The 24,384-nt window shown below is 53.9% G+C and overlaps 5 protein-coding genes and 1 pseudogene across 5 annotated transcripts; all 6 read right to left on the bottom strand.

Moving 5' to 3' along the window:
* Positions 1-1,954: 1,954 nt before the first annotated feature.
* Positions 1,955-2,263, bottom strand: LOC135286534 (feather keratin Cos1-2-like). The gene has a single exon (XM_064399623.1). It carries the CDS (start codon positions 2,261-2,263, stop codon positions 1,955-1,957), a length of 309 nt encoding a protein of 102 aa, XP_064255693.1.
* Positions 2,264-5,410: 3,147 nt separating this feature from the next.
* LOC135286533 (feather keratin Cos1-2-like) lies at positions 5,411-5,719 on the bottom strand. The gene has a single exon (XM_064399622.1). The coding sequence runs from the start codon at positions 5,717-5,719 to the stop codon at positions 5,411-5,413; it is 309 nt and encodes a 102-aa protein (XP_064255692.1).
* Positions 5,720-8,868: 3,149 nt separating this feature from the next.
* On the bottom strand, positions 8,869-12,633 carry LOC135286532 (uncharacterized; annotated as a pseudogene).
* Positions 12,634-15,782: 3,149 nt separating this feature from the next.
* LOC135286531 (feather keratin Cos1-2-like) lies at positions 15,783-16,091 on the bottom strand. The gene has a single exon (XM_064399621.1). The coding sequence runs from the start codon at positions 16,089-16,091 to the stop codon at positions 15,783-15,785; it is 309 nt and encodes a 102-aa protein (XP_064255691.1).
* Positions 16,092-19,238: 3,147 nt separating this feature from the next.
* On the bottom strand, positions 19,239-19,547 carry LOC135286530 (feather keratin Cos2-2-like). The gene has a single exon (XM_064399620.1). It carries the CDS (start codon positions 19,545-19,547, stop codon positions 19,239-19,241), a length of 309 nt encoding a protein of 102 aa, XP_064255690.1.
* A 3,146-nt stretch (positions 19,548-22,693) lies between these two features.
* On the bottom strand, positions 22,694-23,002 carry LOC135286529 (feather keratin Cos2-2-like). Its single transcript, XM_064399619.1, has one exon. The coding sequence runs from the start codon at positions 23,000-23,002 to the stop codon at positions 22,694-22,696; it is 309 nt and encodes a 102-aa protein (XP_064255689.1).
* Positions 23,003-24,384: the final 1,382 nt, after the last annotated feature.

The following is a 24,384-nucleotide window of genomic DNA, read 5'->3' as shown; positions in this document are numbered from 1 at the left end:
TGCAGGTCAGAGCAGCAGGACTGTTCGCTGGAGTGTTCGTGATGTCAGAGAGAGCGATGTTTCCTTTGACATCAGGAATGGCACTTTGTGTGGGGTCTACAGCTGAATGGTTATGGCTTCAAGCTGGCCATGAGATCTAGCACTGAAATCAGCCTCTGCCTCCTGCACTCTTCATTTCTGATTTATGGAGAGGAAGAAACAGCAAGGCAGCCAGGCCGTTTCTGCAGGGTGTTATCGTTCAGTGGATCTCCTTCTGGTGGAACGTTGCTGGTGAGCAGGGTGGGACACAGGCTCCTCCTGTCCAGGCCAATGCCAGCTGCGTTTCTACATCTCAGCAGGCTGGTGCTGACTGAGCAGGACGGAGCAGAACCCATATTCAGGTGTTGCTCTGCTGTGAGATGTAACCACATAGCACAGCTGAGTGCTGTTCTCTCCCCTTTAGCAGATGTTGAGGGTTAGAATCTTTCTGTTTGGGTTTTTTTTTCTCCAGGCATTTTGTCCCTTGATTTGGGAGGAAACACTAATGCCTGGGGTACTTAAGAGAGAGAAAAGAAGTGGCCAAGTTCAGGGAAAGAAGGCATTGGGCTGCACTTGTTTTATCAAAGTGTTTCTCATGGAGGCCCAAGATGCCGAGATTTTTGGACTGAGAAAATGTCTTTGAGTGCAGCCCCTAGCTGTCTTTCTCTCTCAGCTTTCAGAGTGGAGAGAGATGGCAGCGCTGTGGGGAGAATTCATCACCACGGTGGGGTTTGGTCTCCTGCTGCCTTTCTTCTACTGAGAGTGGAGTTCTGCCCAGAAGAGCCACCTTTGCACAGGGACCTTGTTAACACTCTGCCTCTCTAAAAGAGGGGCTTCTCACCACCACCTTGCCTTTATGAGCACTGCTTGGAGCCGGGCTGCCACTGCTGGGCCCCTGCTGCTTCTTTGGCACTGCTCTGGGTTTTGCTCCATTGAGCGCCCTGCCTGCAGAGACATCCCGCAGTTCCAGCTTCAGCTGCAGAGCATCTGATACATCTCATCCACCACCCCGCGATTTGTACTCGTTCCAGCTGTTCCATCTTGCTGCTGCCAAGAGTCCAGCTGTGGCAGTGGGATCAACGGCCCCCCGGGCTTCTCAAAGCAAAGCCTTTCTTCCATCCCTTCCTGTCACGGAGAAGCCGCCATTCCGGCATGAGCCCTGAGCTGGTGCCACAGCGCCCTCTGCAGCCTTGGGGGAAACTTGGCACGTGCCCTGCCCAGCCGGGAGCCAACAGCGCCCCTGCTGGCCGTGACCGGAGCTGCGGTCCCGTCTGCCCTGGGTGTCTGGGCAGCAGCTGGGCCCTGCCGAGTGCTGAGGGACTCGGGGAGGTTTGGATCTCATCTCCTTCTTTTCAGGAGTGCTGGCCACCGACCTCAGGACAGGTAATGAAGTTGTGATAGGAAGAGCTGAGTTGTGGGCTGTCCTCAGCTGTTGTTTCCATCCGCACTCCTTTGGAGCGCAAGTCTCCGTGATGGCCTTTGTCTGCCACATAGCCAGGGATGTTCTTCATCAGCTCCAAGAGAAAAGGGCACAAAATAAATCCGCTACAACGCACCCAGAACATTGCTTTCTTTGCGTTTTCCTGAACAAAGTGGAGGGGTTGCCCCAGTACAATAGACAACTCAGAGGCCACGGCTTGAATGCAACATAATTTAATAAGTTTAAAGAAGAAAAGGAGCTGGCTGACAGAGAGCACCAGGAGCAGCCGCTTTGATGGAGCTCCCATGTGCTTTCTTTGCGCTGCTTTGCAGAGGAAGGAAGGACGGCATGTCCACACTAGAGTGTCTGGGTAGAGAGGGACAGAAGAGGAGAGGAGAGTAGAACAAGGAAGCCATGGTCCAAAGCTCTAAATACAATTGTCAGAAGCTCTATCTCCTGCCCAAAGGCATGGTTGGAAGTCTTGGGCGTTGTTGCCGGAAGACATGGCCAGCAGCTTTAGCAGGGACGGCATCTGCTGCCACCAAAGCAGTTGGTGATGCAGGAGATGTCAAAGCCCCCAGAGCTGATGGGCACTCCCTGAGAGCTGAGGATGCTGCCAACAGCAGCAGAGGTGGAGGATCCCACGGCGGTGTTCTGTGGGGAGGAGCTGAGGATGGCGCCGGGCAGGGTCACCAGCACAGCAGGCGGCTGAATGGCAACGTGGGAGCTCTGGCACTGCCTGACACAGCACTCATTGCAGCTGCTGGCCAGCGGGCAGGGGCCGCAGGGCTGGCAGCAAGGGTCGCAGGGCTTGCAGCAGGACATGGCTTGGGCTCACAGGTGCACCTGGCACAGAGGGCAGGGAGAAGCACAGAGTGAGGACTCATGAGAAGGAGCAGGGCACCCAAACACCCTGCAGCCAAGGCACCTCCAGGCCCCCACTGCACTGCCCAGCTCAAAGACCAGGAGCGTCCTCAGCCCAGTCCCAGCCTCTCTCTGTCTGCACAAGACCTTCTCTCCCCTGCCCTCTCCCAGCACAAGCAGCTCCCAGGCCTTGGCTCTGACAGCCCCTCCCAGCTGTGACCTCCAGCTAGGCAAGAGCTGCTCTTGAAGCAGCAGCAGGAGAAGAGGCTCTGCACTCACCTGATTCCTGAGGAGGAGGAGGTGAGAGAAGTGGATGAGAGAGCAGAGACTTGGGCTGCCTTTTATAGCAGTCCCGGCCTGCCTCAGGCGCAGAGGCTCCTTAGTGGAAGCCATAATTTTCTGACCAGCTCATGTCAAATGTGCACTATTCCAGGTAATGGTAGGGGCAGTGTCCTGGTTTCCTGTACTGCTGCCTTTTCATTTCCTGGCTAATTCTCTGGGCTTTCCTACATGAAGAGTCATTTCTGTAAGCACTGGGATGAGAGATTCAAGGATTTCCTGGGCAAAACCAATGCTGTGTGCATTTAGAATGCTCAGACCATCAGCTGGCAGCATTCTCTGTGGACAAATGTGTTCACCCGTGTCATTCCTGTGGGTTTGGTTTTGTCCAAGATGTCAGGAAATGGGCGTCAGTCTCGTGCTTCTTGCCCCAATGCCCAAGGACATGCCATGTGAGGGATCGTGACACATCATTTTCTGTTGCTTTTCCCATCTCTCCATGATGGCCACTCAGTGTTGCACACAGTTCTGCCTGTGCTGGGAGGGATGGACTCTGTTGCTACTTTAACAGTGCTCAGAGAAAAAATGGTGTTGGCCTCATTTGGATTGTCATCTTTCTGTGCACTCTCAGTGGGTCCTCTGGGAATATCAGGAGTTGTCTGGGGCCTGATCCTTGTCCAGGACACCTGAGTAATTTTCTGCCAGACTTGTCTCCAGTATCTCGTCAGCAGAGTTCCCAGAACTGCACATCTTTGCTGTCTGTTCCTGACTCTTTGCTGACTTTCTGGGACCACACAGATCTTTGCATTATTCCATGCAGGCATGTTTGTGTACAAGTGCATCATTCTGTGCTTGGGTGACACTGCTGAGGGCATGTGCAGGTCAGAGCAGCAGGACTGTTCGCTGGAGTGTTCGTGATGTCAGAGAGAGCGATGTTTCCTTTGACATCAGGAATGTCATTTTGTATGGAATCTACAGCTGAGTGGTCATGGCTTCAACCTTGCCGAGTACTAGCACTGAAATCAGCTTCTGCCTCCTGCACTCTCCATTTCTGTTTCATGGAGAGGGAGAAACAGCAAGGCAGCCGGGCCACTTCTGCAGGGTGTTACCATGAAGTGGTTCTCCTTCAGGTGGAACGTTGTTGGTGAGCAGGGTGGGACACAGGCTCCTCCTGTCCAGGCCAATGCCAGCTGTGTTTCTACATCTCAGCAGGCTGGTGCTGACTGAGCAGGACGGAGCAGAACCCATATTCAGGTGTTGCTCTGCTGTGAGATGTAACCACATAGCACAGCTGAGTGCTGTTCTCTCCCCTTTAGCAGATGTTGAGGGTTAGAATCTTTCTGTTTGGGTTTTTTTTTTCTCCAGGCATTTTGTCCCTTGATTTGGGAGGAAACACTAATGCCTGGGGTACTTAAGAGTGAGAAAAGAAGTGGCCAAGTTCAGGGAAAGAAGGCATTGGGCTGCACTTGTTTTATCAAAGTGTTTCTCATGGAGGCCCAAGATGCCGAGATTTTTGGACTGAGAAAATGTCTTTGAGTGCAGCCCCTAGCTGTCTTTCTCTCTCAGCTTTCAGAGTGGAGAGAGATGGCAGCGCTGTGGGGAGAATTCATCACCACGGTGGGGTTTGGTCTCCTGCTGCCTTTCTTCTACTGAGAGTGGAGTTCTGCCCAGAAGAGCCACCTTTGCACAGGGACCTTGTTAACACTCTGCCTCTCTAAAAGAGGGGCTTCTCACCACCACCTTGCCTTTATGAGCACTGCTTGGAGCCGGGCTGCCACTGCTGGGCCCCTGCTGCTTCTTTGGCACTGCTCTGGGTTTTGCTCCATTGAGCGCCCTGCCTGCAGAGACATCCCGCAGTTCCAGCTTCAGCTGCAGAGCATCTGATACATCTCATCCACCACCCCGCGATTTGTACTCGTTCCAGCTGTTCCATCTTGCTGCTGCCAAGAGTCCAGCTGTGGCAGTGGGATCAACGGCCCCCCAGGCTTCTCAAAGCAAAGCCTTTCTTCCATCCCTTCCTGTCACGGAGAAGCCGCCATTCCGGCATGAGCCCTGAGCTGGTGCCACAGCGCCCTCTGCAGCCTTGGGGGAAACTTGGCACGTGCCCTGCCCAGCCGGGAGCCAACAGCGCCCCTGCTGGCCGTGACCGGAGCTGCGGTCCCGTCTGCCCTAGGTGTCTGGGCAGCAGATGGGCCCTGCCGAGTGCTGAGGGACTCGGGGAGGTTTGGATCTCATCTCCTTCTTTTCAGGAGTGCTGGCCACAGACCTCAGGCCAGGTAATGAAGTTGTGATAGGAAGAGCTGAGTTGTGGGCTGTCCCCAGCTGTTGTTTCCATCCACACTCCTTTGGAGCGCAAGTCTCCATGATGGCCTTTGTCTGCCACATAGCCAGGGATGTTCTTCATCAGCTCCAAGAGAAAAGGGCAAAAAATAAATCCGCTACAACGCACCCAGAACATTGCTTTCTTTGCGTTTTCCTGAACAAAGTGGAGGGGTTGCCCCAGTACAATAGACAACTCAGAGGCCACGGCTTGAATGCAACATAATTTAATAAGTTTAAAGAAGAAAAGGAGCTGGCTGACAGAGAGCACCAGGAGCAGCCGCTTTGATGGAGCTCCCATGTGCTTTCTTTGCGCTGCTTTGCAGAGGAAGGAAGGACGGCATGTCCACACTAGAGTGTCTGGGTAGAGAGGGACAGAAGAGGAGAGGAGAGTAGAACAAGGAAGCCATGGTCCAAAGCTCTAAATACAATTGTCAGAAGCTCTATCTCCTGCCCAAAGGCGTGGTTGGAAGTCTTGGGAGTTGTTGCCGGAAGACATGGCCAGCAGCTTTAGCAGGGACGGCATCTGCTGCCACCAAAGCAGTTGGTGATGCAGGAGATGTCAAAGCCCCCAGAGCTGATGGGCACTCCCTGAGAGCTGAGGATGCTGCCAACAGCAGCAGAGGTGGAGGATCCCACGGCGGTGTTCTGTGGGGAGGAGCTGAGGATGGCGCCGGGCAGGGTCACCAGCACAGCAGGCGGCTGAATGGCAACGTGGGAGCTCTGGCACTGCCTGACACAGCACTCATTGCAGCTGCTGGCCAGCGGGCAGGGGCCGCAGGGCTGGCAGCAAGGGTCGCAGGGCTTGCAGCAGGACATGGCTTGGGCTCACAGGTGCACCTGGCACAGAGGGCAGGGAGAAGCACAGAGTGAGGACTCATGAGAAGGAGCAGGGCACCCAAACACCCTGCAGCCAAGGCACCTCCTGGCCCCCACTGCACAGCCCAGCTCAAAGCCCAGGAGCATCCTCAGCCAAGTCCCAGCCTCTCTCTGTCTGCACAAGACCTTCTCTCCCCTGCCCTCTCCCAGCACAAGCAGCTCCCAGGCCTTGGCTCCGACAGCCCCTCCCAGCTGTGACCTCCAGCTAGGCAAGAGCTGCTCTTGAAGCAGCAGTAGGAGAAGAGGCTCTGCACTCACCTGATTCCTGAGGAGGAGGAGGTGAGAGAAGTGGATGAGAGAGCAGAGACTTGGGCTGCCTTTTATAGCAGTCCTGCCTTGACTCAGGCGCAGAGGCTCCTTAGTGGAAGCCATAATTTTCTGACCAGCTCATGTCAAATGTGCACTATTCCAGGTAATGGTAGGGGCAGTGTCCTGGTTTCCTGTACTGCTGCCTTTTCATTTCCTGGCTAATTCTCTGGGCTTTCCTACATGAAGAGTCATTTCTGTAAGCACTGGGATGAGAGATTCAAGGATTTCCTGGGCAAAACCAATGCTGTGTGCATTTAGAATGCTCAACCATCAGCTGGCAGCATTCTCTGTGGACAAATGTGTTCACCCGTGTCATTCCTGTGGGTTTGGTTTTGTCCAAGATGTCAGGAAATGGGCGTCAGTCTCGTGCTTCTTGCCCCAATGCCCAAGGACATGCCATGTGAGGGATCGTGACACATCATTTTCTGTTGCTTTTCCCATCTCTCCATGATGGCCACTCAGTGTTGCACACAGTTCTGCCTGTGCTGGGAGGGATGGACTCTGTTGCTACTTTAACAGTGCTCAGAGAAAAAATGGTGTTGGCCTCATTTGGATTGTCATCTTTCTGTGCACTCTCAGTGGGTCCTCTGGGAATATCAGGAGTTGTCTGGGGCCTGATCCTTGTCCAGGACACCTGAGTAATTTTCTGCCAGACTTGTCTCCAGTATCTCGTCAGCAGAGTTCCCAGAACTGCACATCTTTGCTGTCTGTTCCTGACTCTTTGCTGACTTTCTGGGACCACACAGATCTTTGCATTATTCCATGCAGGCATGTTTGTGTACAAGTGCATCATTCTGTGCTTGGGTGACACTGCTGAGGGCATGTGCAGGTCAGAGCAGCAGGACTGTTCGCTGGAGTGTTCGTGATGTCAGAGAGAGCGATGTTTCCTTTGACATCAGGAATGGCACTTTGTGTGGGGTCTACAGCTGAATGGTTATGGCTTCAAGCTGGCCATGAGATCTAGCACTGAAATCAGCCTCTGCCTCCTGCACTCTTCATTTCTGATTTATGGAGAGGAAGAAACAGCAAGGCAGCCAGGCCGTTTCTGCAGGGTGTTATCGTTCAGTGGATCTCCTTCTGGTGGAACGTTGCTGGTGAGCAGGGTGGGACACAGGCTCCTCCTGTCCAGGCCAATGCCAGCTGCGTTTCTACATCTCAGCAGGCTGGTGCTGACTGAGCAGGACGGAGCAGAACCCATATTCAGGTGTTGCTCTGCTGTGAGATGTAACCACATAGCACAGCTGAGTGCTGTTCTCTCCCCTTTAGCAGATGTTGAGGGTTAGAATCTTTCTGTTTGGGTTTTTTTTTCTCCAGGCATTTTGTCCCTTGATTTGGGAGGAAACACTAATGCCTGGGGTACTTAAGAGAGAGAAAAGAAGTGGCCAAGTTCAGGGAAAGAAGGCATTGGGCTGCACTTGTTTTATCAAAGTGTTTCTCATGGAGGCCCAAGATGCCGAGATTTTTGGACTGAGAAAATGTCTTTGAGTGCAGCCCCTAGCTGTCTTTCTCTCTCAGCTTTCAGAGTGGAGAGAGATGGCAGCGCTGTGGGGAGAATTCATCACCACGGTGGGGTTTGGTCTCCTGCTGCCTTTCTTCTACTGAGAGTGGAGTTCTGCCCAGAAGAGCCACCTTTGCACAGGGACCTTGTTAACACTCTGCCTCTCTAAAAGAGGGGCTTCTCACCACCACCTTGCCTTTATGAGCACTGCTTGGAGCTGGGCTGCCACTGCTGGGCCCCTGCTGCTTCTTTGGCACTGCTCTGGGTTTTGCTCCATTGAGCGCCCTGCCTGCAGAGACATCCCGCAGTTCCAGCTTCAGCTGCAGAGCATCTGATACATCTCATCCACCACCCCGCGATTTGTACTCGTTCCAGCTGTTCCATCTTGCTGCTGCCAAGAGTCCAGCTGTGGCAGTGGGATCAACGGCCCCCCGGGCTTCTCAAAGCAAAGCCTTTCTTCCATCCCTTCCTGTCACGGAGAAGCCGCCATTCCGGCATGAGCCCTGAGCTGGTGCCACAGTGCCCTCTGCAGCCTTGGGGGAAACTTGGCACGTGCCCTGCCCAGCCGGGAGCCAACAGCGCCCCTGCTGGCCGTGACCGGAGCTGCGGTCCCGTCTGCCCTAGGTGTCTGGGCAGCAGATGGGCCCTGCCGAGTGCTGAGGGACTCGGGGAGGTTTGGATCTCATCTCCTTCTTTTCAGGAGTGCTGGCCACAGACCTCAGGCCAGGTAATGAAGTTGTGATAGGAAGAGCTGAGTTGTGGGCTGTCCCCAGCTGTTGTTTCCATCCGCACTCCTTTGGAGCGCAAGTCTCCATGATGGCCTTTGTCTGCCACATAGCCAGGGATGTTCTTCATCAGCTCCAAGGGAAAAGGGCACAAAATAAATCTGCTACAACGCACCCAGAACATTGCTTTCTTTGCGTTTTCCTGAACAAAGTGGAGGGGTTTCCCCAGTGCAATAGACAACTCAGAGGCCAAGGCTTGAATGCAACATAATTTAATTAGTTTAAAGAAGAATAGGAGCTGGCTGACAGAGAGCACCAGGAGCAGCCACTTCGATGGAGCTCTCATGAGGTTCTCTTTGCAGTGCTCTGGAGAGGAAATCATGCTCGGCATGTCCACACTAGAGTGTCTGGGTAGAGAGGGACAGAAGAGGAGAGGAGAGTAGAACAAGGAAGCCATGGTCCAAAGCTCTAAATACAATTGTCAGAAGCTCTATCTCCTGCCCAAAGGCATGGTTGGAAGTCTTGGGCGTTGTTGCCGGAAGACATGGCCAGCAGCTTTAGCAGGGACGGCATCTGCTGCCACCAAAGCAGTTGGTGATGCAGGAGATGTCAAAGCCCCCAGAGCTGATGGGCACTCCCTGAGAGCTGAGGATGCTGCCAACAGCAGCAGAGGTGGAGGATCCCACGGCGGTGTTCTGTGGGGAGGAGCTGAGGATGGCGCCGGGCAGGGTCACCAGCACAGCAGGCGGCTGAATGGCAACGTGGGAGCTCTGGCACTGCCTGACACAGCACTCATTGCAGCTGCTGGCCAGCGGGCAGGGGCCGCAGGGCTGGCAGCAAGGGTCGCAGGGCTTGCAGCAGGACATGGCTTGGGCTCACAGGTGCACCTGGCACAGAGGGCAGGGAGAAGCACAGAGTGAGGACTCATGAGAAGGAGCAGGGCACCCAAACACCCTGCAGCCAAGGCACCTCCAGGCCCCCACTGCACTGCCCAGCTCAAAGACCAGGAGCGTCCTCAGCCCAGTCCCAGCCTCTCTCTGTCTGCACAAGACCTTCTCTCCCCTGCCCTCTCCCAGCACAAGCAGCTCCCAGGCCTTGGCTCTGACAGCCCCTCCCAGCTGTGACCTCCAGCTAGGCAAGAGCTGCTCTTGAAGCAGCAGCAGGAGAAGAGGCTCTGCACTCACCTGATTCCTGAGGAGGAGGAGGTGAGAGAAGTGGATGAGAGAGCAGAGACTTGGGCTGCCTTTTATAGCAGTCCCGGCCTGCCTCAGGCCCAGAGGCTCCTTAGTGGAAGCCATAATTTTCTGACCAGCTCATGTCAAATGTGCACTATTCCAGGTAATGGTAGGGGCAGTGTCCTGGTTTCCTGTACTGCTGCCTTTTCATTTCCTGGCTAATTCTCTGGGCTTTCCTACATGAAGAGTCATTTCTGTAAGCACTGGGATGAGAGATTCAAGGATTTCCTGGGCAAAACCAATGCTGTGTGCATTTAGAATGCTCAGACCATCAGCTGGCAGCATTCTCTGTGGACAAATGTGTTCACCCGTGTCATTCCTGTGGGTTTGGTTTTGTCCAAGATGTCAGGAAATGGGCGTCAGTCTCGTGCTTCTTGCCCCAATGCCCAAGGACATGCCATGTGAGGGATCGTGACACATCATTTTCTGTTGCTTTTCCCATCTCTCCATGATGGCCACTCAGTGTTGCACACAGTTCTGCCTGTGCTGGGAGGGATGGACTCTGTTGCTACTTTAACAGTGCTCAGAGAAAAAATGGTGTTGGCCTCATTTGGATTGTCATCTTTCTGTGCACTCTCAGTGGGTCCTCTGGGAATATCAGGAGTTGTCTGGGGCCTGATCCTTGTCCAGGACACCTGAGTAATTTTCTGCCAGACTTGTCTCCAGTATCTCGTCAGCAGAGTTCCCAGAACTGCACATCTTTGCTGTCTGTTCCTGACTCTTTGCTGACTTTCTGGGACCACACAGATCTTTGCATTATTCCATGCAGGCATGTTTGTGTACAAGTGCATCATTCTGTGCTTGGGTGACACTGCTGAGGGCATGTGCAGGTCAGAGCAGCAGGACTGTTCGCTGGAGTGTTCGTGATGTCAGAGAGAGCGATGTTTCCTTTGACATCAGGAATGTCATTTTGTATGGAATCTACAGCTGAGTGGTCATGGCTTCAACCTTGCCGAGTACTAGCACTGAAATCAGCCTCTGCCTCCTGCACTCTCCATTTCTGTTTCATGGAGAGGGAGAAACAGCAAGGCAGCCGGGCCACTTCTGCAGGGTGTTACCATGAAGTGGTTCTCCTTCAGGTGGAACGTTGTTGGTGAGCAGGGTGGGACACAGGCTCCTCCTGTCCAGGCCAATGCCAGCTGTGTTTCTACATCTCAGCAGGCTGGTGCTGACTGAGCAGGACGGAGCAGAACCCATATTCAGGTGTTGCTCTGCTGTGAGATGTAACCACATAGCACAGCTGAGTGCTGTTCTCTCCCCTTTAGCAGATGTTGAGGGTTAGAATCTTTCTGTTTGGGTTTTTTTTTTCTCCAGGCATTTTGTCCCTTGATTTGGGAGGAAACACTAATGCCTGGGGTACTTAAGAGTGAGAAAAGAAGTGGCCAAGTTCAGGGAAAGAAGGCATTGGGCTGCACTTGTTTTATCAAAGTGTTTCTCATGGAGGCCCAAGATGCCGAGATTTTTGGACTGAGAAAATGTCTTTGAGTGCAGCCCCTAGCTGTCTTTCTCTCTCAGCTTTCAGAGTGGAGAGAGATGGCAGCGCTGTGGGGAGAATTCATCACCACGGTGGGGTTTGGTCTCCTGCTGCCTTTCTTCTACTGAGAGTGGAGTTCTGCCCAGAAGAGCCACCTTTGCACAGGGACCTTGTTAACACTCTGCCTCTCTAAAAGAGGGGCTTCTCACCACCACCTTGCCTTTATGAGCACTGCTTGGAGCCGGGCTGCCACTGCTGGGCCCCTGCTGCTTCTTTGGCACTGCTCTGGGTTTTGCTCCATTGAGCGCCCTGCCTGCAGAGACATCCCGCAGTTCCAGCTTCAGCTGCAGAGCATCTGATACATCTCATCCACCACCCCGCGATTTGTACTCGTTCCAGCTGTTCCATCTTGCTGCTGCCAAGAGTCCAGCTGTGGCAGTGGGATCAACGGCCCCCCAGGCTTCTCAAAGCAAAGCCTTTCTTCCATCCCTTCCTGTCACGGAGAAGCCGCCATTCCGGCATGAGCCCTGAGCTGGTGCCACAGCGCCCTCTGCAGCCTTGGGGGAAACTTGGCACGTGCCCTGCCCAGCCGGGAGCCAACAGCGCCCCTGCTGGCCGTGACCGGAGCTGCGGTCCCGTCTGCCCTAGGTGTCTGGGCAGCAGATGGGCCCTGCCGAGTGCTGAGGGACTCGGGGAGGTTTGGATCTCATCTCCTTCTTTTCAGGAGTGCTGGCCACAGACCTCAGGCCAGGTAATGAAGTTGTGATAGGAAGAGCTGAGTTGTGGGCTGTCCCCAGCTGTTGTTTCCATCCACACTCCTTTGGAGCGCAAGTCTCCATGATGGCCTTTGTCTGCCACATAGCCAGGGATGTTCTTCATCAGCTCCAAGAGAAAAGGGCAAAAAATAAATCCGCTACAACGCACCCAGAACATTGCTTTCTTTGCGTTTTCCTGAACAAAGTGGAGGGGTTGCCCCAGTACAATAGACAACTCAGAGGCCACGGCTTGAATGCAACATAATTTAATAAGTTTAAAGAAGAAAAGGAGCTGGCTGACAGAGAGCACCAGAAGCAGCCGCTTTGATGGAGCTCCCATGTGCTTTCTTTGCGCTGCTTTGCAGAGGAAGGAAGGACGGCATGTCCACACTAGAGTGTCTGGGTAGAGAGGGACAGAAGAGGAGAGGAGAGTAGAACAAGGAAGCCATGGTCCAAAGCTCTAAATACAATTGTCAGAAGCTCTATCTCCTGCCCAAAGGCGTGGTTGGAAGTCTTGGGAGTTGTTGCCGGAAGACATGGCCAGCAGCTTTAGCAGGGACGGCATCTGCTGCCACCAAAGCAGTTGGTGATGCAGGAGATGTCAAAGCCCCCAGAGCTGATGGGCACTCCCTGAGAGCTGAGGATGCTGCCAACAGCAGCAGAGGTGGAGGATCCCACGGCGGTGTTCTGTGGGGAGGAGCTGAGGATGGCGCCGGGCAGGGTCACCAGCACAGCAGGTGGCTCAATGACCACGTGGGAGCTCTGGCACTGCCTGACACAGCACTCATTGCAGCTGCTGGCCAGCGGGCAGGGGCCGCAGGGCTGGCAGCAAGGGTCGCAGGGCTTGCAGCAGGACATGGCTTGGGCTCACAGGTGCACCTGGCACAGAGGGCAGGGAGAAGCACAGAGTGAGGACTCATGAGAAGGAGCAGGGCACCCAAACACCCTGCAGCCAAGGCACCTCCTGGCCCCCACTGCACAGCCCAGCTCAAAGCCCAGGAGCATCCTCAGCCAAGTCCCAGCCTCTCTCTGTCTGCACAAGACCTTCTCTCCCCTGCCCTCTCCCAGCACAAGCAGCTCCCAGGCCTTGGCTCCGACAGCCCCTCCCAGCTGTGACCTCCAGCTAGGCAAGAGCTGCTCTTGAAGCAGCAGTAGGAGAAGAGGCTCTGCACTCACCTGATTCCTGAGGAGGAGGAGGTGAGAGAAGTGGATGAGAGAGCAGAGACTTGGGCTGCCTTTTATAGCAGTCCTGCCTTGACTCAGGCGCAGAGGCTCCTTAGTGGAAGCCATAATTTTCTGACCAGCTCATGTCAAATGTGCACTATTCCAGGTAATGGTAGGGGCAGTGTCCTGGTTTCCTGTACTGCTGCCTTTTCATTTCCTGGCTAATTCTCTGGGCTTTCCTACATGAAGAGTCATTTCTGTAAGCACTGGGATGAGAGATTCAAGGATTTCCTGGGCAAAACCAATGCTGTGTGCATTTAGAATGCTCAACCATCAGCTGGCAGCATTCTCTGTGGACAAATGTGTTCACCCGTGTCATTCCTGTGGGTTTGGTTTTGTCCAAGATGTCAGGAAATGGGCGTCAGTCTCGTGCTTCTTGCCCCAATGCCCAAGGACATGCCATGTGAGGGATCGTGACACATCATTTTCTGTTGCTTTTCCCATCTCTCCATGATGGCCACTCAGTGTTGCACACAGTTCTGCCTGTGCTGGGAGGGATGGACTCTGTTGCTACTTTAACAGTGCTCAGAGAAAAAATGGTGTTGGCCTCATTTGGATTGTCATCTTTCTGTGCACTCTCAGTGGGTCCTCTGGGAATATCAGGAGTTGTCTGGGGCCTGATCCTTGTCCAGGACACCTGAGTAATTTTCTGCCAGACTTGTCTCCAGTATCTCGTCAGCAGAGTTCCCAGAACTGCACATCTTTGCTGTCTGTTCCTGACTCTTTGCTGACTTTCTGGGACCACACAGATCTTTGCATTATTCCATGCAGGCATGTTTGTGTACAAGTGCATCATTCTGTGCTTGGGTGACACTGCTGAGGGCATGTGCAGGTCAGAGCAGCAGGACTGTTCGCTGGAGTGTTCGTGATGTCAGAGAGAGCGATGTTTCCTTTGACATCAGGAATGGCACTTTGTGTGGGGTCTACAGCTGAATGGTTATGGCTTCAAGCTGGCCATGAGATCTAGCACTGAAATCAGCCTCTGCCTCCTGCACTCTTCATTTCTGATTTATGGAGAGGAAGAAACAGCAAGGCAGCCAGGCCGTTTCTGCAGGGTGTTATCGTTCAGTGGATCTCCTTCTGGTGGAACGTTGCTGGTGAGCAGGGTGGGACACAGGCTCCTCCTGTCCAGGCCAATGCCAGCTGCGTTTCTACATCTCAGCAGGCTGGTGCTGACTGAGCAGGACGGAGCAGAACCCATATTCAGGTGTTGCTCTGCTGTGAGATGTAACCACATAGCACAGCTGAGTGCTGTTCTCTCCCCTTTAGCAGATGTTGAGGGTTAGAATCTTTCTGTTTGGGTTTTTTTTTCTCCAGGCATTTTGTCCCTTGATTTGGGAGGAAACACTAATGCCTGGGGTACTTAAGAGAGAGAAAAGAAGTGGCCAAGTTCAGGGAAAGAAGGCATTGGGCTGCACTTGTTTTATCAAAGTGTTTCTCATGGAGGCCCAAGATGCCGAGATTTTTGGACTGAGAAAATGTCTTTGAGTGCAGCCCCTAGCTGTCTTTCTCTCTCAGCTTTCAGAGTGGAGAGAGATGGCAGCGCTGTGGGGAGAATTCATCACCACGGTGGGGTTTGGTCTCCTGCTGCCTTTCTTCTACTGAGAGTGGAGTTCTGCCCAGAAGAGCCACCTTTGCACAGGGACCTTGTTAACACTCTGCCTCTCTAAAAGAGGGGCTTCTCACCACCACCTTGCCTTTATGAGCACTGCTTGGAGCTGGGCTGCCACTGCTGGGCCCCTGCTGCTTCTTTGGCACTGCTCTGGGTTTTGCTCCATTGAGCGCCCTGCCTGCAGAGACATCCCGCAGTTCCAGCTTCAGCTGCAGAGCATCTGATACATCTCATCCACCACCCCGCGATTTGTACTCGTTCCAGCTGTTCCATCTTGCTGCTGCCAAGAGTCCAGCTGTGGCAGTGGGATCAACGGCCCCCCGGGCTTCTCAAAGCAAAGCCTTTCTTCCATCCCTTCCTGTCACGGAGAAGCCGCCATTCCGGCATGAGCCCTGAGCTGGTGCCACAGCGCCCTCTGCAGCCTTGGGGGAAACTTGGCACGTGCCCTGCCCAGCCGGGAGCCAACAGCGCCCCTGCTGGCCGTGACCGGAGCTGCGGTCCCGTCTGCCCTAGGTGTCTGGGCAGCAGATGGGCCCTGCCGAGTGCTGAGGGACTCGGGGAGGTTTGGATCTCATCTCCTTCTTTTCAGGAGTGCTGGCCACAGACCTCAGGCCAGGTAATGAAGTTGTGATAGGAAGAGCTGAGTTGTGGGCTGTCCCCAGCTGTTGTTTCCATCCGCACTCCTTTGGAGCGCAAGTCTCCATGATGGCCTTTGTCTGCCACATAGCCAGGGATGTTCTTCATCAGCTCCAAGGGAAAAGGGCACAAAATAAATCTGCTACAACGCACCCAGAACATTGCTTTCTTTGCGTTTTCCTGAACAAAGTGGAGGGGTTTCCCCAGTGCAATAGACAACTCAGAGGCCAAGGCTTGAATGCAACATAATTTAATTAGTTTAAAGAAGAATAGGAGCTGGCTGACAGAGAGCACCAGGAGCAGCCACTTCGATGGAGCTCTCATGAGGTTCTCTTTGCAGTGCTCTGGAGAGGAAATCATGCTCGGCATGTCCACACTAGAGTGTCTGGGTAGAGAGGGACAGAAGAGGAGAGGAGAGTAGAACAAGGAAGCCATGGTCCAAAGCTCTAAATACAATTGTCAGAAGCTCTATCTCCTGCCCAAAGGCATGGTTGGAAGTCTTGGGCGTTGTTGCCGGAAGACATGGCCAGCAGCTTTAGCAGGGACGGCATCTGCTGCCACCAAAGCAGTTGGTGATGCAGGAGATGTCAAAGCCCCCAGAGCTGATGGGCACTCCCTGAGAGCTGAGGATGCTGCCAACAGCAGCAGAGGTGGAGGATCCCACGGCGGTGTTCTGTGGGGAGGAGCTGAGGATGGCGCCGGGCAGGGTCACCAGCACAGCAGGCGGCTGAATGGCAACGTGGGAGCTCTGGCACTGCCTGACACAGCACTCATTGCAGCTGCTGGCCAGCGGGCAGGGGCCGCAGGGCTGGCAGCAAGGGTCGCAGGGCTTGCAGCAGGACATGGCTTGGGCTCACAGGTGCACCTGGCACAGAGGGCAGGGAGAAGCACAGAGTGAGGACTCATGAGAAGGAGCAGGGCACCCAAACACCCTGCAGCCAAGGCACCTCCAGGCCCCCACTGCACTGCCCAGCTCAAAGACCAGGAGCGTCCTCAGCCCAGTCCCAGCCTCTCTCTGTCTGCACAAGACCTTCTCTCCCCTGCCCTCTCCCAGCACAAGCAGCTCCCAGGCCTTGGCTCTGACAGCCCCTCCCAGCTGTGACCTCCAGCTAGGCAAGAGCTGCTCTTGAAGCAGCAGCAGGAGAAGAGGCTCTGCACTCACCTGATTCCTGAGGAGGAGGAGGTGAGAGAAGTGGATGAGAGAGCAGAGACTTGGGCTGCCTTTTATAGCAGTCCCGGCCTGCCTCAGGCGCAGAGGCTCCTTAGTGGAAGCCATAATTTTCTGACCAGCTCATGTCAAATGTGCACTATTCCAGGTAATGGTAGGGGCAGTGTCCTGGTTTCCTGTACTGCTGCCTTTTCATTTCCTGGCTAATTCTCTGGGCTTTCCTACATGAAGAGTCATTTCTGTAAGCACTGGGATGAGAGATTCAAGGATTTCCTGGGCAAAACCAATGCTGTGTGCATTTAGAATGCTCAGACCATCAGCTGGCAGCATTCTCTGTGGACAAATGTGTTCACCCGTGTCATTCCTGTGGGTTTGGTTTTGTCCAAGATGTCAGGAAATGGGCGTCAGTCTCGTGCTTCTTGCCCCAATGCCCAAGGACATGCCATGTGAGGGATCGTGACACATCATTTTCTGTTGCTTTTCCCATCTCTCCATGATGGCCACTCAGTGTTGCACACAGTTCTGCCTGTGCTGGGAGGGATGGACTCTGTTGCTACTTTAACAGTGCTCAGAGAAAAAATGGTGTTGGCCTCATTTGGATTGTCATCTTTCTGTGCACTCTCAGTGGGTCCTCTGGGAATATCAGGAGTTGTCTGGGGCCTGATCCTTGTCCAGGACACCTGAGTAATTTTCTGCCAGACTTGTCTCCAGTATCTCGTCAGCAGAGTTCCCAGAACTGCACATCTTTGCTGTCTGTTCCTGACTCTTTGCTGACTTTCTGGGACCACACAGATCTTTGCATTATTCCATGCAGGCATGTTTGTGTACAAGTGCATCATTCTGTGCTTGGGTGACACTGCTGAGGGCATGTGCAGGTCAGAGCAGCAGGACTGTTCGCTGGAGTGTTCGTGATGTCAGAGAGAGCGATGTTTCCTTTGACATCAGGAATGTCATTTTGTATGGAATCTACAGCTGAGTGGTCATGGCTTCAACCTTGCCGAGTACTAGCACTGAAATCAGCTTCTGCCTCCTGCACTCTCCATTTCTGTTTCATGGAGAGGGAGAAACAGCAAGGCAGCCGGGCCACTTCTGCAGGGTGTTACCATGAAGTGGTTCTCCTTCAGGTGGAACGTTGTTGGTGAGCAGGGTGGGACACAGGCTCCTCCTGTCCAGGCCAATGCCAGCTGTGTTTCTACATCTCAGCAGGCTGGTGCTGACTGAGCAGGACGGAGCAGAACCCATATTCAGGTGTTGCTCTGCTGTGAGATGTAACCACATAGCACAGCTGAGTGCTGTTCTCTCCCCTTTAGCAGATGTTGAGGGTTAGAATCTTTCTGTTTGGGTTTTTTTTTTCTCCAGGCATTTTGTCCCTTGATTTGGGAGGAAACACTAATGCCTGGGGTACTTAAGAGTGAGAAAAGAAGTGGCCAAGTTCAGGGAAAGAAGGCATTGGGCTGCACTTGTTTTATCAAAGTGTTTCTCATGGAGGCCCAAGATGCCGAGATTTTTGGACTGAGAAAATGTCTTTGAGTGCAGCCCCTAGCTGTCTTTCTCTCTCAGCTTTCAGAGTGGAGAGAGATGGCAGCGCTGTGGGGAGAATTCATCACCACGGTGGGGTTTGGTCTCCTGCTGCCTTTCTTCTACTGAGAGTGGAGTTCTGCCCAGAAGAGCCACCTTTGCACAGGGACCTTGTTAACACTCTGCCTCTCTAAAAGAGGGGCTTCTCACCACCACCTTGCCTTTATGAGCACTGCTTGGAGCCGGGCTGCCACTGCTGGGCCCCTGCTGCTTCTTTGGCACTGCTCTGGGTTTTGCTCCATTGAGCGCCCTGCCTGCAGAGACATCCCGCAGTTCCAGCTTCAGCTGCAGAGCATCTGATACATCTCATCCACCACCCCGCGATTTGTACTCGTTCCAGCTGTTCCATCTTGCTGCTGCCAAGAGTCCAGCTGTGGCAGTGGGATCAACGGCCCCCCAGGCTTCTCAAAGCAAAGCCTTTCTTCCATCCCTTCCTGTCACGGAGAAGCCGCCATTCCGGCATGAGCCCTGAGCTGGTGCCACAGCGCCCTCTGCAGCCTTGGGGGAAACTTGGCACGTGCCCTGCCCAGCCGGGAGCCAACAGCGCCCCTGCTGGCCGTGACCGGAGCTGCGGTCCCGTCTGCCCTAGGTGTCTGGGCAGCAGATGGGCCCTGCCGAGTGCTGAGGGACTCGGGGAGGTTTGGATCTCATCTCCTTCTTTTCAGGAGTGCTGGCCACAGACCTCAGGCCAGGTAATGAAGTTGTGATAGGAAGAGCTGAGTTGTGGGCTGTCCCCAGCTGTTGTTTCCATCCACACTCCTTTGGAGCGCAAGTCTCCATGATGGCCTTTGTCTGCCACATAGCCAGGGATGTTCTTCATCAGCTCCAAGAGAAAAGGGCACAAAATAAATCCGCTACAACGCACCCAGAACATTGCTTTCTTTGCGTTTTCCTGAACAAAGTGGAGGGGTTGCCCCAGTACAATAGACAACTCAGAGGCCACGGCTTGAATGCAACATAATTTAATAAGTTTAAAGAAGAAAAGGAGCTGGCTGACAGAGAGCACCAGGAGCAGCCGCTTTGATGGAGCTCCCATGTGCTTTCTTTGCGCTGCTTTGCAGAGGAAGGAAGGACGGCATGTCCACACTAGAGTGTCTGGGTAGAGAGGGACAGAAGAGGAGAGGAGAGTAGAACAAGGAAGCCATGGTCCAAAGCTCTAAATACAATTGTCAGAAGCTCTATCTCCTGCCCAAAGGCGTGGTTGGAAGTCTTGGGAGTTGTTGCCGGAAGACATGGCCAGCAGCTTTAGCAGGGACGGCATCTGCTGCCACCAAAGCAGTTGGTGATGCAGGAGATGTCAAAGCCCCCAGAGCTGATGGGCACTCCCTGAGAGCTGAGGATGCTGCCAACAGCAGCAGAGGTGGAGGATCCCACGGCGGTGTTCTGTGGGGAGGAGCTGAGGATGGCGCCGGGCAGGGTCACCAGCACAGCAGGTGGCTCAATGACCACGTGGGAGCTCTGGCACTGCCTGACACAGCACTCATTGCAGCTGCTGGCCAGCGGGCAGGGGCCGCAGGGCTGGCAGCAAGGGTCGCAGGGCTTGCAGCAGGACATGGCTTGGGCTCACAGGTGCACCTGGCACAGAGGGCAGGGAGAAGCACAGAGTGAGGACTCATGAGAAGGAGCAGGGCACCCAAACACCCTGCAGCCAAGGCACCTCCTGGCCCCCACTGCACAGCCCAGCTCAAAGCCCAGGAGCATCCTCAGCCAAGTCCCAGCCTCTCTCTGTCTGCACAAGACCTTCTCTCCCCTGCCCTCTCCCAGCACAAGCAGCTCCCAGGCCTTGGCTCCGACAGCCCCTCCCAGCTGTGACCTCCAGCTAGGCAAGAGCTGCTCTTGAAGCAGCAGTAGGAGAAGAGGCTCTGCACTCACCTGATTCCTGAGGAGGAGGAGGTGAGAGAAGTGGATGAGAGAGCAGAGACTTGGGCTGCCTTTTATAGCAGTCCTGCCTTGACTCAGGCGCAGAGGCTCCTTAGTGGAAGCCATAATTTTCTGACCAGCTCATGTCAAATGTGCACTATTCCAGGTAATGGTAGGGGCAGTGTCCTGGTTTCCTGTACTGCTGCCTTTTCATTTCCTGGCTAATTCTCTGGGCTTTCCTACATGAAGAGTCATTTCTGTAAGCACTGGGATGAGAGATTCAAGGATTTCCTGGGCAAAACCAATGCTGTGTGCATTTAGAATGCTCAACCATCAGCTGGCAGCATTCTCTGTGGACAAATGTGTTCACCCGTGTCATTCCTGTGGGTTTGGTTTTGTCCAAGATGTCAGGAAATGGGTGTCAGTCTCGTGCTTCTTGCCCCAATGCCCAAGGACATGCCATGTGAGGGATCGTGACACATCATTTTCTGTTGCTTTTCCCATCTCTCCATGATGGCCACTCAGTGTTGCACACAGTTCTGCCTGTGCTGGGAGGGATGGACTCTGTTGCTACTTTAACAGTGCTCAGAGAAAAAATGGTGTTGGCCTCATTTGGATTGTCATCTTTCTGTGCACTCTCAGTGGGTCCTCTGGGAATATCAGGAGTTGTCTGGGGCCTGATCCTTGTCCAGGACACCTGAGTAATTTTCTGCCAGACTTGTCTCCAGTATCTCGTCAGCAGAGTTCCCAGAACTGCACATCTTTGCTGTCTGTTCCTGACTCTTTGCTGACTTTCTGGGACCACACAGATCTTTGCATTATTCCATGCAGGCATGTTTGTGTACAAGTGCATCATTCTGTGCTTGGGTGACACTGCTGAGGGCATGTGCAGGTCAGAGCAGCAGGACTGTTCGCTGGAGTGTTCGTGATGTCAGAGAGAGCGATGTTTCCTTTGACATCAGGAATGTCATTTTGTATGGAATCTACAGCTGAGTGGTCATGGCTTCAACCTTGCCGAGTACTAGCACTGAAATCAGCTTCTGCCTCCTGCACTCTCCATTTCTGTTTCATGGAGAGGGAGAAACAGCAAGGCAGCCGGGCCACTTCTGCAGGGTGTTACCATGAAGTGGTTCTCCTTCAGGTGGAACGTTGTTGGTGAGCAGGGTGGGACACAGGCTCCTCCTGTCCAGGCCAATGCCAGCTGTGTTTCTACATCTCAGCAGGCTGGTGCTGACTGAGCAGGACGGAGCAGAACCCATATTCAGGTGTTGCTCTGCTGTGAGATGTAACCACATAGCACAGCTGAGTGCTGTTCTCTCCCCTTTAGCAGATGTTGAGGGTTAGAATCTTTCTGTTTGGGTTTTTTTTTTCTCCAGGCATTTTGTCCCTTGATTTGGGAGGAAACACTAATGCCTGGGGTACTTAAGAGTGAGAAAAGAAGTGGCCAAGTTCAGGGAAAGAAGGCATTGGGCTGCACTTGTTTTATCAAAGTGTTTCTCATGGAGGCCCAAGATGCCGAGATTTTTGGACTGAGAAAATGTCTTTGAGTGCAGCCCCTAGCTGTCTTTCTCTCTCAGCTTTCAGAGTGGAGAGAGATGGCAGCGCTGTGGGGAGAATTCATCACCACGGTGGGGTTTGGTCTCCTGCTGCCTTTCTTCTACTGAGAGTGGAGTTCTGCCCAGAAGAGCCACCTTTGCACAGGGACCTTGTTAACACTCTGCCTCTCTAAAAGAGGGGCTTCTCACCACCACCTTGCCTTTATGAGCACTGCTTGGAGCCGGGCTGCCACTGCTGGGCCCCTGCTGCTTCTTTGGCACTGCTCTGGGTTTTGCTCCATTGAGCGCCCTGCCTGCAGAGACATCCCGCAGTTCCAGCTTCAGCTGCAGAGCATCTGATACATCTCATCCACCACCCCGCGATTTGTACTCGTTCCAGCTGTTCCATCTTGCTGCTGCCAAGAGTCCAGCTGTGGCAGTGGGATCAACGGCCCCCCAGGCTTCTCAAAGCAAAGCCTTTCTTCCATCCCTTCCTGTCACGGAGAAGCCGCCATTCCGGCATGAGCCCTGAGCTGGTGCCACAGCGCCCTCTGCAGCCTTGGGGGAAACTTGGCACGTGCCCTGCCCAGCCGGGAGCCAACAGCGCCCCTGCTGGCCGTGACCGGAGCTGCGGTCCCGTCTGCCCTAGGTGTCTGGGCAGCAGATGGGCCCTGCCGAGTGCTGAGGGACTCGGGGAGGTTTGGATCTCATCTCCTTCTTTTCAGGAGTGCTGGCCACAGACCTCAGGCCAGGTAATGAAGTTGTGATAGGAAGAGCTGAGTTGTGGGCTGTCCCCAGCTGTTGTTTCCATCCACACTCCTTTGGAGCGCAAGTCTCCATGATGGCCTTTGTCTGCCACATAGCCAGGGATGTTCTTCATCAGCTCCAAGAGAAAAGGGCAAAAAATAAATCCGCTACAACGCACCCAGAACATTGCTTTCTTTGCGTTTTCCTGAACAAAGTGGAGGGGTTGCCCCAGTACAATAGACAACTCAGAGGCCACGGCTTGAATGCAACATAATTTAATAAGTTTAAAGAAGAAAAGGAGCTGGCTGACAGAGAGCACCAGGAGCAGCCGCTTTGATGGAGCTCCCATGTGCTTTCTTTGCGCTGCTTTGCAGAGGAAGGAAGGACGGCATGTCCACACTAGAGTGTCTGGGTAGAGAGGGACAGAAGAGGAGAGGAGAGTAGAACAAGGAAGCCATGGTCCAAAGCTCTAAATACAATTGTCAGAAGCTCTATCTCCTGCCCAAAGGCGTGGTTGGAAGTCTTGGGAGTTGTTGCCGGAAGACATGGCCAGCAGCTTTAGCAGGGACGGCATCTGCTGCCACCAAAGCAGTTGGTGATGCAGGAGATGTCAAAGCCCCCAGAGCTGATGGGCACTCCCTGAGAGCTGAGGATGCTGCCAACAGCAGCAGAGGTGGAGGATCCCACGGCGGTGTTCTGTGGGGAGGAGCTGAGGATGGCGCCGGGCAGGGTCACCAGCACAGCAGGCGGCTCAATGACCACGTGGGAGCTCTGGCACTGCCTGACACAGCACTCATTGCAGCTGCTGGCCAGCGGGCAGGGGCCGCAGGGCTGGCAGCAAGGGTCGCAGGGCTTGCAGCAGGACATGGCTTGGGCTCACAGGTGCACCTGGCACAGAGGGCAGGGAGAAGCACAGAGTGAGGACTCATGAGAAGGAGCAGGGCACCCAAACACCCTGCAGCCAAGGCACCTCCTGGCCCCCACTGCACAGCCCAGCTCAAAGCCCAGGAGCATCCTCAGCCAAGTCCCAGCCTCTCTCTGTCTGCACAAGACCTTCTCTCCCCTGCCCTCTCCCAGCACAAGCAGCTCCCAGGCCTTGGCTCCGACAGCCCCTCCCAGCTGTGACCTCCAGCTAGGCAAGAGCTGCTCTTGAAGCAGCAGTAGGAGAAGAGGCTCTGCACTCACCTGATTCCTGAGGAGGAGGAGGTGAGAGAAGTGGATGAGAGAGCAGAGACTTGGGCTGCCTTTTATAGCAGTCCTGCCTTGACTCAGGCGCAGAGGCTCCTTAGTGGAAGCCATAATTTTCTGACCAGCTCATGTCAAATGTGCACTATTCCAGGTAATGGTAGGGGCAGTGTCCTGGTTTCCTGTACTGCTGCCTTTTCATTTCCTGGCTAATTCTCTGGGCTTTCCTACATGAAGAGTCATTTCTGTAAGCACTGGGATGAGAGATTCAAGGATTTCCTGGGCAAAACCAATGCTGTGTGCATTTAGAATGCTCAACCATCAGCTGGCAGCATTCTCTGTGGACAAATGTGTTCACCCGTGTCATTCCTGTGGGTTTGGTTTTGTCCAAGATGTCAGGAAATGGGCGTCAGTCTCGTGCTTCTTGCCCCAATGCCCAAGGACATGCCATGTGAGGGATCGTGACACATCATTTTCTGTTGCTTTTCCCATCTCTCCATGATGGCCACTCAGTGTTGCACACAGTTCTGCCTGTGCTGGGAGGGATGGACTCTGTTGCTACTTTAACAGTGCTCAGAGAAAAAATGGTGTTGGCCTCATTTGGATTGTCATCTTTCTGTGCACTCTCAGTGGGTCCTCTGGGAATATCAGGAGTTGTCTGGGGCCTGATCCTTGTCCAGGACACCTGAGTAATTTTCTGCCAGACTTGTCTCCAGTATCTCGTCAGCAGAGTTCCCAGAACTGCACATCTTTGCTGTCTGTTCCTGACTCTTTGCTGACTTTCTGGGACCACACAGATCTTTGCATTATTCCATGCAGGCATGTTTGTGTACAAGTGCATCATTCTGTGCTTGGGTGACACTGCTGAGGGCATGTGCAGGTCAGAGCAGCAGGACTGTTCGCTGGAGTGTTCGTGATGTCAGAGAGAGCGATGTTTCCTTTGACATCAGGAATGGCACTTTGTGTGGGGTCTACAGCTGAATGGTTATGGCTTCAAGCTGGCCATGAGATCTAGCACTGAAATCAGCCTCTGCCTCCTGCACTCTTCATTTCTGATTTATGGA

The sequence above is a fragment of the Passer domesticus genome, chromosome 27 (genome assembly GCF_036417665.1).
Source record: "Passer domesticus isolate bPasDom1 chromosome 27, bPasDom1.hap1, whole genome shotgun sequence".
NCBI classification, from domain to species: Eukaryota; Metazoa; Chordata; class Aves; order Passeriformes; family Passeridae; genus Passer; species Passer domesticus.
This window is presented reverse-complemented; position numbering and strand designations above follow the sequence as displayed.